Genomic DNA, 13,769 nt, shown 5'->3' with positions numbered 1-13,769 from the left:
TTTGCATGGTACATCTGTTTAATTCTTTTACATTCTTTGTGTTCTTGAGTCTGAACTGTGTTTCTTATAAACATAGTTGGATTATGGGTTTTTTTTAAAAATGCATTCTTCCAGTCAACCACATTCTGCCCCCTCTGTAGTGGTTGCCAGGTTGCTGGTTTTCATGATTGTGGGCTTTTAGTTTTCAGGGCTGCCACATAACTGGAGAGAGGGCATGGGAAAATGCCACAAAACTTGCTGTTCTTACTGAATTTTTCTATTTTTTAAAAAAATAAATGCTTTCTGGATTGCTGCAAGTCTTTAGTTAATTTTCAAAGTTCTGAAAAAGTTGATTAGGCATTTTGCCACTTTGCTCATTGCAGAGAATTTTCAGAGGTCTGCCATTTTTGCTGACATCTTCCTGAAATTTATTTCTGTATATGAGATGAAATAGGGATTTAACTTTTTTCCTTAATGGGTAACCAGTTTTACAGCACAGTTACTAAGTAAATTATACTTTCCCACTAAATTAAAATGCCATTTTTGTTGTTATTTATTAAGTTTCCTTATTATTTGGATATGTCTCTGGACTTGCTTTCGTTTTATCCAATAAATTTGTTAAAAGGAAGTAATTCATTGTCATCTGAACCAAGTATTAGCTATGTGAACTTGAGCAAGTTACTTCATCTCTCCAAACTTCTGTCTCTTTATCTGCAAAATAGTGATGATAATCTCATAAGGTTGAAAAGATTAAATTAGAAAATTTCAAGTACTTTGCAAGGACTTGGTACTTAGTAAGCTCAAATATTTTAATTTCATATTGATGTTCATAAACACTTTTACTATTTAAAGTTGTGGTGAATTTGCAAAATGCCTGTCTTTTATTCTTTAATTGCAGTCTTGGACTATATCAATGGAGTGATAAAGTAGTTCGAAAAGTGGAGAGATTATGGAATGTTCGAGATAATAAGATCGTTTCTCACACTGTGTATCTTCTAGTAACACCTCGTGTTGTCGTACGTATTAACCCAACTTCTTCTTTTCCTGACCCATCTTTTCTTTTCCTTTCTTATAGTTCTTTCTTTACTAATCATTATTGTTAAAGAATTTAAGACTAGGGGCACCTGGGTGGCTTAGTTGGTTAAGTGTCTGACTCTTGGTTTCGGCTCAGGTCATGATCTCAGGGTTGTGGGATCGAGCCCCACATAGGGCTTTGTGCTCAGTGTGGAGTCTGCTTCAGATTCTCTCTCTTTCTCTCTGCCCTTTCTCCCAATTGTTCATGCACACTGTCTCTCTCTCTAAAATAAATACATCTATAAAAAAAAAAGAACTTAAGATTAAATTTCAGAACCTATAATAAGAAAAATAATATAAAGGCAGTATAGGAAAGCTACAAGCCAAGAGAAATCTGAAGAAATTGAAATTTGTCAATAACTTTCCTGGCTCCATTTTACTCATTGCTTTAAGCCAGTGCTCCTCTACTCTCGTACCTCTTAGGATCTCTAAGGCTGGCAGGCTGGACACTTAGGGAAGAGTTACAGTTTGAGTCCAAAGGCAGTAAGCTGGCAGAATTCCTTCTTGCTTGGACAAAGTCAGTCTTTGTTCTTTTTAGGCCTTCAACTGATTGGATGAGGCCTGCCTATATTATGGAGGGTAATCTGCTTTACTTAAAGTAATTTAAATGTTAATCTCATCCAAAAACACCCTTAACTGAAACATTCAGAATAGTATTTGATCAAATATCTGGGTACTGTGGCCTAGCCAAGTTGACACGTAAAATTAACCATCCCATTCTCTTATTTTTTAAAATAAGCTCTACCCCCAACGTGGGGCTCTGATGACCCTAGGATCAAGAGTCACATGCTCTACTGACAGCCAGCCAGCACCCCTGTCTTCGGAACTTTTGCACAGCTCTTGGGATATTTCCCATCACTGGAAATTTCTAACCAAAGGACAGAAAAAACCAAATAAGCAAAATTGTATTCTAATGAAGAACTTATTTTTGTTTCAAAGATTGTATCTATAACTAAGAGCAGTTTATACCTTCATTAAAAACGTTGTTGATATAATAGTTACAAATGGCAATCATGTTAATCTGTAGCCTTTTTGAAACATGTGACTTAAAGCCAAAATCTTCAAATAGAGGAAAAAATATTAAGAGAAATAGTAATTTACTACCAAAGAAGAGTGTAATAGTATCAAAATATTTAATTATATTAAAAACCATATTTTTAAAAGATGTTCTCTCATTTCTCACCAAAGTAATTCTTTAACAGCTACTTTATTATATTTATATTAAATTAGATAAAGAATCTGCCGTTAGCTTATCGTACTTCTGTAGGGTTTATTTATTTTTTTCTGATTCTTAGGATGAAGCACGAAAACATTTTAACTGTCCAATTCTGGAGGGAATGGAACTCGAAAATCAAGGTGGTATGGGCACTGAGCTCAATCATTGGGAAAAGCGGTTATTAGAGGTCAGTTTATTTTTAAATTTTACTAGACATATTTTTTCTTTAACAAAAGTAATTCCCTTTTTAATAAAAGTAATTCTTATTCAAGTTATTCAAACAGTATAATGGGTTATAAAGTAAAATTATTTCTTTTTCTTTTTTTCCTCTTAACAAGCAGTTTCTCATTAATAAGTTCAGGTCAGTAGTGAACTAGAATGAATCTTAACCAACCTCCTTGGTTATTGTTTGTTTGTTAGTTAACTTCTTGCCTCTTTTTAAAACTACAATGTTTGATAGGCAGCGACTGAAATAAGTCCTCCTCTTTTCCACTCACTTCCCTTTCTTTTCCATAAGGTGGACCCTATGTAAACCTAAAAACATCGTGACTTAAAGTTCCTTTTCCCCTTAGCGCTCCAGATCCACTTTTAGATGTAATCACTATTTAAGTTCTTTGTATATCCTTCCAGAAATATTATATATATGTAGAGATACACATGCCAACACAGTTTGTTTTTTTAATGGATTCATATATTTGTGCAACTGTTTTCCACTTAATAATGTATCTTAGACATATTGCCAAGCAGTACAGGGCTCCTGCTGTAATGCAATGTCTGCTTTCCTAAAAAACCTCTTTCTTCAAAATTGAACATGAAAAATAACAAGACTTGAGGGCGCCTGGGTGGCTCAGTTGGTTAAGTGTCTGCCTTCTGCTCCGGTCATGATCCCAGGGTCCTGGGATCGAGCCCCGTGTTGGGCTCTCTGCTCAGCGGAGAGCCTGCTTCTCCCTCTCCCGCTCCCCCTGCTTGTGCTCTCTCTCTCTTTCTCTCTCTGTCAAATAAAAAAATATATAAAATATTTTTTAAAATAAGTAAAAAATAACAAGACTCATGGAAAAAACAAATAATATACCACTAAGAAAAGTAGTAGCTCAGAATAAAAGTACTAGCTCAGTTTTAAACATATCTCCAATAAAGAAGCTCCTATATTTACTATAATATTTCTTTACCTTAAACAACAACAAAAAGCAATGGTAGTTGGAAGGGAGACTATAAATTGAGTAATGGGGGCAAGAGTAAAATGTACAAAATTAGAGGGAGTCATGCAATAATCACTTTTAAAACAGAGCCTCTGGCCATATTGAACCAAGTGGAAGAACATGGAGTGAATGGGCATCATGCACAGTACAGCATTCCTCTGTTGCTGTGTTTAGCTGTCCTAATGTACTTTATATTTAGCTGCTATTGCTCCATTGCACAGAATATGAAAATCCAAGGACAAGTTATTATGAACCAACATAATTTAACAGCTACATAGTATTATATGAATCTAACAATAGTCCTGTGTTAATGAACAGCTATGTTTTAAATTTTTTATTTTATTTTCTTTATTTTTATTTTATTTCTAAGATTTTTTTTTAAGTAATCTCTACCCCTAACATGGGGCTTAAAACTCTGAGATCAAGAGGCGCACACTCTACTGACTGAGCCAGCCAGGTGCCCCTAAATTTTTTATTTTAAAAATGTTGTGATAGGGCACCTGGGTGGCTCAGTCAGTTAAACATCTGTCTTCAGCTCAGGTCATGATCTCAGGGTCCTGGGATTGAGTCCCGCGTCGGGCTCTCTGCTCAGTGGGGCGTCTGCTTCTCCTTCTGCCCCTCCCCCCTCTCGTGCTCTCTCTCAAATAAATAAATAAAATCATTAAAAAATAATAAAAATTAAAGATATTAAAATGTTGTGGTGAGGAATTTATTTATATCTGTGATCCCTTTCAGGAGTAGCATTCCAGTGGGTATTCTTAAGTTCAACTAAACAAGCATTCAAGCTCACAAGACCTAACAGGCCACATTGAAAAAAGATTCACTTGGAAGGATACAAGAAGGAACGTGCAGCATGGCAGTATGGTAGAAGTCAGGCATTTCTCTTGTGCTCCACACAGCAGATTAGGGGCATCCATGCCTCTCCCCTATCCCACTCCAGGTCAAATACAGGAGCATAAGGCCATAACAGAGGGCATAAGAACCAGCATGGCTTAGAAGTACTATGTTCCAAATAAGAACTAATATATGTTTTTTTTTTTAACAGTTCCATAGACATAACTTCCAGATCTCTGTAAGGGAATCCCCATAAGAGTCAGTGCACATGGGGAGGTTCCAAACTATGGCTTACAAAAGAGTAAAATTAATGCTTGTGCTGACTATTCTTATCCAGGTGACCACAAAGCAATAGTGATAGAAACTTATGGAAGACACATTATATTTGTTTCTCTCATGGGACTTTCAGTTTTTTAATTTTCCTTAAGCAGTTTTCCCAGGTGATTCCCATTAGATAACTGTAGATTAGTCACACACGAAAATTTATTTACTCTGCAGTAGAGACTTGAGAGTATTAATTTCATTAAGAGCTGCCTTTCTCTGAAATCAACTTTGTGTCCCTGAACTACTTTTCTTTTTTTTTTTAAGATTTTATTTGAGAGAGAGAGAGAGCATGAGCTGGGGTGGGGAGAGGGAGAAGCAGGCCCCCCGCTGAGCTGGGAGCCCCACGTGGGGCTTGATCCAAGGACCCCAGGATCATGACCCGAGCCGAAGGCAGACCGACTGAGGCACCCAAGTGCCCCCTTGAACTCCTTTTTTTAAATGATTTTAAAGTACTTGAGGTGACCATCCAGCATTTAGCATAAGGATTTGAAGAATAATCAGAGCTGTTGTAGGATTTTTAGGATATTAATTAAAACACTGAGTAGATAGTAGACCTTGATGACATTTTAGGTCCCTCATCTAACTTCTTTGATCCTATGATTCTGTGATACTTGTTTTGCATATTAATGTATATTTCTGTGACCATAAGATTGAAGGGTTATAAAAGCATTTTTGTTGTTGTTAATCAGGCAAATAACCATCCCTTCCAATATTTTATGGGCATCTGTCTCAACCACTCATTTACTTTTGTCTAGATAGCGTAAAATTTTTGCAGTATTTCTGTTTCCATATATTTATCTTCATTTTCATCAGAGTTCTAAATGCTGGTTGTCTGCCATTCTAGGAAATTATTTTGTTTAAGGCAGAAAGCAGATCTTTCTTTAAGCTTCATTGTTGTCATTTTAAAGAAGGCTTATGTATTTCACTACTTTAAGTGAGTAAGTCAGCCTCTCACACTTAAGACTTTTTTTTTTTAAAGATTTTATTTATTTATTTGAGAGAGAGAGAGCACAAGAGGGGGGAGTGGGAGAGGGAGAAGCAGACTCCCTGCTGAGCAGGGAGCCCGATGCGGGACTCGATCCCGGGACTCCAGGATCATGACCTGAGCCGAAGGCAGTTGTTTAACCAACTGAGCCACCCAGGCGCCCACACTTGAGACATTTTACATATACATCAAAGTAATCATGGAAATTATTGGGAGTTTCAGGAGGCCTAGTCTTCTAATTTAAAATCTGTTGATTTTCAGAATGAAGCAATGACTGGCTCTCACACCCAGAACCGAGTCTTCTCTCGAATCACTCTGGCATTAATGGAAGATACTGGGTAAGAGTAAGATAGCTGTGAGAATATTATATGCATTGTTTATTAAAATGAAATGACTATTAAGTTAATATTAAGATGAAATGAATATTAGCTTAAGAAAATATATTTTACACTGAAGTAAAATATTTGAATTTTGTGCAGTTAACTATCTTTACCTATACCAACTCCATTCATTCATTCAATAAATCTTTGAGGCCCTGAGGTATAATAATGAATAGATCAAAATTCCAGGCATTGTAAGACTTATTTTCTAATGAATAGAGACCATGCTAATATAAAGGAAAGACTAATCTAAACAAGTTTTTAAAGTTGTAAATGAAATTGATGATGTGTAGATTCCTGGTTTTTAAAGCAGTAGAACTTTTGGTAAAGCAGTAGAACTTTTGGTAAAGCAGTAGAATACTGTTTTTAAATGACTCCAATGGGGTCTTTTTCTCTGTGGGCTCCTGAGTTCTTTTGACGAGACTCACTAGTTTTTGATAGCTTCCTTCCGTCCTTTTTTTTGGATGTGCCAGGCTGATGGGCATACACCCTATCCTAGATCTGTGCATCAGCCAATCTTCCAAGGATCACTGGTTGCATTTAGTGGAGACTAGATCCCATGCTTGGAGCCCACCTAAAAATAAAACAAAACAAAACAAAAAACCACAACCTACTGTGTTCATTGCTACTAGGTTATCATTGCTTCTCATAGCTTTTAGTGGAGCAAGTTGGGAAATTCATATTTTTCAAAAGAAAGAAGAAAACACTGGATTTCTTGTAGTACCATTATAACTCTTTCCCATTTACTTTTGGTCAAGCAATGGCCAGCAAAAGTGGTCCTGCTGCTCTGTTTAACAACCTATTTATAGCCCTTTTATAAACAATTCTAGTTTCTTTAAGATACCAGTATGTTACAGAAACACTGTGAGTGTGTGAGTCACTAGTGAAATCATGGCACTGGTGATTTTTATAGCATTTTTCCTTTTTCTGGGGCAACACAACAGTAACATGGCCAGATGTTTCTAAATATCTGGCAATATTTTAAAGTTGTAGACATGGAAATTAATTTTCATAAATCCATAAGACTTAGGTGTAAGTTAACTAAGTTGCTTCTCTCAGTAAAAAACATTATTATTTATCCATCCAGAAACCTGGGAATCATCCTTGACAACTCCCTCTTCCCACCTCTTACATCCAATCAATCAAAAGTCTTCCATGATTTTTAGCTCTTCTATCCCTGGAGTCTGTCTACTTTTTTGGTCACCACTGCTATTATCTTTTGCCTGGATTACTATAGTAGTTTTTTCTTATCTGTCTCACTGCATTTTAAATGGTCCTTTCTATTGCCCAAAGGCTTTTCACAGTGTTCTTTAGAAGTTTTTGTTCGTATACCATCTTACACATAAGAAAGATACATATCATGACCAAACTACACACATACATATATAATGGTTAAGAGCAAAGACATTGATAGGGGTACTAAGACCATTCTATGATGAAAGAATATTTTTTTCAACAAATGGTGCTGGGACAACTGGATATCCACATGCAAAAGAATAAACCCCTACTACATATGATATACAAAGATTACCTCAAAATGGATCAAAGACCTAAATATAAGACCAAAACTATAAAACTCTTAGAATCAAAGAGTCCAAGATAGCAGAGGAGTAAGAGACCTTAGTTTTGTTCCAGGAGTTCAGCTAGATAGCTATCAAATCATTCTGAACACCTGTGAACTCAGCTGGAGATCTAAGAAAAGAATTGCTGCAATTCTACAAATAGAAAAGTGACCACTTTCTGCAAGAATGACAAGACGGAAAAACTCACCTTAAAAAAAGCGAACAAGAGGCAGTACTGACTGCCAGGGACCTAATCAGTATGGACATAAGTAAGATGTCGAAACTAGAGTTCAGAATAACAATTATAAAGATACTAGATGGGCTTGAAAAAAGCATAGAAGACACTAGAGAATCCCTTTCTGGAGAAATAAAAGAAGTAAAATCTAATCAAGTCAAAATAAAAAAGGCTATTAATGAGATGCAATAAAAAATGGAGTCTCTAACTAGGATAAATGAGGCAGAAGAGAGAATTAGTGATACAGAAGACAAAATGATGGAGAATAAAGAAGCTGAGAAAAAGAGAGATAAACAACTACTGGATTACAAGGGGAGAATTTGAGAGAGAAGTGATACCATAAAGCGAAACAATATTAAAATAATTGGGATCCCAGAAGAAGAGGAAAGGGGGGTGCAGAAGGTATATTGGAGCAAATTATAGCTGAGAACTTCCCTAATCTGGGGAAGGAAACAGGCATTCAAGTCCAGGAGGCACAGAGAACTCCACTCAAAATCAGTAAAAATAGGTTAACATCTTGACATATAATAGTGAAACTTGCAGATCTCAGAGAAAAGGGAATATCCTGAAAGCAGCTCAAATTAAGAGGTCCGTAACCTACAAGGGTGGACACATTAGACTGGCAGCAGACCTATCCACAGAGACCTGGCAGGCCAGAAAGGACTGGCATGATATATCCAGGGTGCTATATGAGAAAAATATGCAATCAAGGATACTTTATTCAGCAAAGCTGTCGTTGAAAATGGAAGGAGAGATAAAAAGCTTCCAGGGCAAACAGAAACTAAAAGAATTTGTGATCACTAAGCCAGCCCTGCAAAAAATATTAAGGGGGATCCTTTAAGTGAGGAGAGAGCCGAAAAGTAACATAGACCAGAAAGAAACAGAGAAAATATACAGAAACAGTGACTTTACAGGTAATACAGTGACACTAAATTTGTATCTTTCAGTAGTTACTCTGAATGTAAATGGGCTAAATGCCCCAATCAAAAGACACAGGATATCAGATTGAATAAAAAAGCAAGACCCATCAGTATAATGTCTGCAGGAGGCTCTTTTTAAACCCAAAGACACGTCCAGATTGAAAGTGAGGGGGATGGAAAACCATTTATCATGCTAATGGACATCAAAAGAAAGCTGGGATAGCAATCCTTATATCAGACAAATTAGATTTTAAACCAAAGACTGTAATAAGAGAGGAAGGACACTATTATCATAAGTGAAGGGTCTGTCCAACAAGAAGATCTAACAATTATAAATATTTATGCCCCTAACATGGGAGGAGCCAATTATAGAAACCAATTAATAACAAAATTAAAGAAACACATTGAAAGTAATATAATAATAGTAGGGGACTTCAACACCCCACTCACTGCAATGGACAGATCATCTAAGCAGAAGGTCAACAAGGAAATAAGGGCTTTGAATAAGATACTGTACCAGATGGACTTCACAGATATATTCAGAGCATTCCATCCTAAAGCAACAGAATATACATTCTTCTTGAGTGCACATGGAACATTCTCTGGAATAGATCACATTCTGGGGTCACAAATCAAGTCTTAGCCTGTACCAAAAGATTGGGATCATTCCCTGCATATTTTCAGACCACATTGTTTTGAAACTTAAACTCAATCACAAGAGGAAATTTGGAAAGAACTCAAATACATGGGAGGCTAAAGAGCATCCTACTCAAGAATGAATGGTTCACAAAGAACAAATAATCCAATCAAGAAATGGGCAGAAGACATGAACAGACATCTCTCGAAAGAAGACATACAAATGAAAAAATTTAAAAAAAGAAGAAGAAGACATACAAATGGCCAACAGGCACATGAAACAGTGTTCAATATCACTCAGCATAAGGAAAATACAAATCAAAACCACAATGAGATACCACCTCACACCAGTCAGAATGGCTAAAATTAACAAGTCAGGAAACAACAGATGTTGGCAAGGATGCAGAGAAAGGGGAACCCTCTAACACTGTTCGTGGGAATGCAAGCTGGTGCAGCCACTCTGGAACTCAGTATGGAGGTTCCTCAAAAAAGTTGAAAATAGAGCTACCCTATGACCCAGCAATTGCACTACTAGGTATTTACCCCAAAGATACAAATGTAGTGACCTGAAGGGGCACCTGCACCACAATATTTATAGCAGCAATGTCCATAATAGCCAAACTATGGGAAGAGCCCAGATGTCCATCATCAGATGAATGGGTAAAGAACATGTGGTGTATATATACAATGGAATACTACTCAGCCATCAAAAAATGAAATCTTGCCATTTGCAATGACATGGTTAGAACTAGAGGGTATTATGCTAAGGAAAATAAGTCAATCTGAGAAAGACAATTATCATATGATCTCACTGTTTGTGGAATTTAAGAAACAAAACAAAGGATCAAAGGGGAAGAGAGGAAGAAATAAAACAAGGTGAAATCAGAGAGGAAGACAAACCGTAAGAGACTCTTAATCATAGGAAACAAACTGAGGGTTGCTGGAAGGGAGGGGGGTGGGGGGATGGGGCAACTGGGTGATGGACATTAAGGAGGGTATGTGATATAATGAGCACTGGGTATTATATAAGACTAATGAATCACTGAACCCTACCTCTGAAACTAATAATACACTATATATTAATTAATTGAATTTAAATTTAAAATCTCTTAGAATCCTAGGTGTTAATCTTCATGATATTGGGGTAAGCAGTGATTTTTTTTTAAGATTTTATTTATTTATTTGAGAGAGAGAGAGCTCAAGCAGAGGGAGCGGCAGAGGGAGGAGAAGCAGATTCCCCACTGAGTAGGGAGCCCGATGTGAGACTCAATCCCAGGACCCTGGGATCATGACCTGAGCCAAAGGCAGACACTTAACCTATTGAGCCACCCAGGTGCCCCAGCAGTGATTCTTTTTAAAAGATTTTATTTATTTATTTGAGAGAGAGAGAGCACACGCAAGGGGTGGGGAGAGGCAGAGGGAGAGGGACCAGGAGACTCCCTGCTGAGCTCCCTGACACAGGGCTCAATACCAGGACTCTGAGATCATGACCTGAGCCAAAGGCAGACACTTAACCGACTGAGTTACAAAGGTGCCCCAGCAGTGATTTCTTAAATATGATAATGAAAGCATAAGCAACCAAAGAAATATTAGATAGATTAGACTTCATCAAAATTAAAAACTTTTGTGCTTCAAAGGTTACTATCAAGAAAGTGACGGGCTCCCTGCTCGGCAGGAAGCCTGCTTCTCCCTCTCCCACTCCCCCTGTTTATGTTCCCTCTCTCGCTGTGTCTCTCTCTGTCAAATAAATAAATTAAATCTTTAAAAAAAAAAAAAAAGTGAAAAGACAACTCACAAAACGTGAGAAAATATTTGCAAATCATCTATCTGATAAACATCTAGTACCCAGAAAATATAAAGAATTCTTATAACTCAACAATAAAAAGGCAACCTGATTTAAAAATAGGTGAAGGATTTGAATAGATATTTCTCCAAAGAAGATACAGAAAAATGGCCAGTAAGCACATGAAATGATTCTCAGCATCATTAGTCCTTAGGGAAATGCAAATCAAAATTACAATGAGATACTATTTTCACACTCACTAGGATGGCTGTAATAAAAAAGACAGTTGCATATACTGATGAGGATGTGGAAAAGTTGGAACTCATATACTGCTAGGGGGAATGTAAAATGATCCAGCCACTTTGGAAAACAGATTGGTAGTTCCTCAAAAAGTTAAGCAGATTTACCATATGATCTAGCAAGTTTACTCCCAGTTGTCTATCTAAAAGAATTGAAAACCTGTCCACACAAAAACCTATACATGAATATTCACAGCAACTTTACTCATAATCAAAAAGTAGGAACCCCCCAAATGTTCATCAGCTGATGAATGGATAAACAAAATGTGGTATATACATACAAAGGAATATTATTCAGCCACAAAAAGGAATGAAGTCAAGAGAATGAAGAGACATGCTACAGACAGGGAGAATATATTTGTAAAAGGCACATCTGATAAAGGACTATTACCCAAATATATATTTAAAAAAATCTTGGGCGCCTGGTTGGCTCAGTTGGTTAAGCGACTGCCTTCGGCTCAGGTCACGATCCTGGAGTCCCTGGATCGAGTCCCACATCGGGCTCCCTGCTCGGCAGGGAGTCTGCTTCTCCCTCTGACCCTCCCCCCTCTCATGTGCTCTCTCTCATTCTCTCTCTCTCAAATAAACAAATAAAATCTTTAAAAGAAAAAAAAAGAAAATAAAAAAATCTTAAAACTCAAGGGACGCCTGGGTGGCTCTGTAGGTTGAGCGTCTGCCGTCAGCTTAGATCATGATCCCAGAGTCCTGGGATTGAGTCCCACATCCAGCTCCTTGCTCAGCGGGGAGCCTGCTTCTCCCTCTGCCTACATTCTCCCTGCTTGTGCCCCCCCCCAACAAATAAATAAATAAAGTCTTTTTTAAAACAAAAGTCTTAAAACTCAACAATAAGAAAATGAACAACCCAATTAAACATTAGCAAAGATCTGTACAGACCCTTCACCGAAAAAGGTATACAGATAAGCATATGAAAAGATGCTCCAGGGCACCTGGGTGGCTCAGTGGGTTAAGCGACTGCCTTCGGCTCAGGTCATGATCCCAGGGTCCTGGGATCGAGTCCCACATCGGGCTCCCTGCTCAGCAGGGAGCCTGCTTCTCCGTCTCCCTCTGCCTGCCACTCCCCCTGCTTGTGCTCTCTCCCTCTGACAAATAAATAAAATCTTCAAAAAAAAAAAAAAAAAAGAAAGAAAAGATGTTCCATGTTTTATTTAATGACAAAAACATTTTGTCAGTAATTTTAACATCATTACAAAAAGAGTTTATAGGGCACCTGGATGGCTCAATTGGTTAAGCATCTGCTTTTGCCTCAGGTTATGATTCCACAGTCCTGGGATTGAGTCCTGCATCAGGCTCTTTGCTCAGTGGGGGCGGGGGGGGGGGCTGCTTCTCCCCTTCCTTCTGCTGCTCCCTCTGGTTGTACTCTCTCTCCCTCTCTCTGTCAAATAAGTAAATAAATAAATAAAATCTTAAAAAAAAAAGAGCTTGTGACTACTCTGTAAGTTTTTGATGTTTACTAGATTTTGATTTCCTTAATAAACCATTTCTTTTCATCTTCTTATTTAGAAAGAAAGAAAAAAGGAAAGGAAGGGAGGAAGGAATAAAAGGGGGAGAGGAAAGAGGAAGGAAGGAAAAAAGAAAGAAGTATCAGCAACAGAAAGACATTCTTCCCACTTCTTGGATTTCAAAACTACAATTTGGAGTGATAGCAACTGTAGGAAGGAAATAGACTATGTGTGAACTCTTAAGTTGAAAATTTAATGTGGTTTGGATGTGTGCATTAATCCATTTTTAGAAAAAAACACTACCCATTAATTATGGCCAAACCATGAGTTAGCTGTATTGTACTTAAGAACAGTACTTTGTGAACATGAGTGGTAATAAGAGTTCTATCCTAGGATGCTGTCTGGTGCAACAAAAAAGTAGATTAGATGCTATTAAGAAGGCACCTAATAATATATCATGGAAGATGGCAACCGTATTAAAGAAAAAGCAGGGAAAAAAATGTCATCAGGGAAATGCAAATTAAAATAACAATGAGATACTACTACACACCCATTAGAATGGCCAAAATCTAGAACACAGACAACACCAAATGCTGCTAAAGACGTGGAGCAACAGGAACTCTCATTCATTGTTGGTGGGAATGCAAAATGGTACAGCCACTTGGAAGACAGTTTAGCATCTCTTTTTTTTTTTTAATTTATTTATTTATTTTAGAGAAAGAGAGCATGAGCAGGAGGGGCAAAGGGAAAGGGAGAGAGAATCTGAAGCAGACTCCACGTTGAGCGCAGAACCTGACATGGGGCTTGATCTCACAACCCTGAGATCACGAGTAATGATTAGTGATTACTAATGGGGACATAGTTTTTTGAGGGCTGATGAAAA

General features: G+C 37.4%; 1 protein-coding gene across 4 annotated transcripts in view; it reads left to right on the top strand.

The window, feature by feature from the left end:
• The window catches only part of LMLN (leishmanolysin like peptidase), an 81,960-nt gene that overhangs the window by 28,576 nt on the left and 39,615 nt on the right, over positions 1–13,769 (top strand). For 3 of the 4 annotated variants that reach the window (XM_078067047.1, XM_078067056.1, XM_078067068.1), the window contains exons 9-11: positions 878–995; positions 2,349–2,456; positions 5,873–5,949. In XM_078067047.1, coding sequence (XP_077923173.1) covers positions 878–995; positions 2,349–2,456; positions 5,873–5,949 — 303 coding nt within the window. The remainder of the gene's footprint in view (positions 1–877; positions 996–2,348; positions 2,457–5,872; positions 5,950–13,769) is intronic. The other variant, XM_078067065.1, reaches the window with a different exon arrangement.

Source organism: Halichoerus grypus, chromosome 1, assembly GCF_964656455.1.
Source record: "Halichoerus grypus chromosome 1, mHalGry1.hap1.1, whole genome shotgun sequence".
Lineage (NCBI taxonomy): Eukaryota > Metazoa > Chordata > Mammalia > Carnivora > Phocidae > Halichoerus > Halichoerus grypus.
Note: the sequence above shows the minus strand (reverse complement) of the source record. Positions and strands in the feature narration are given on the sequence as shown.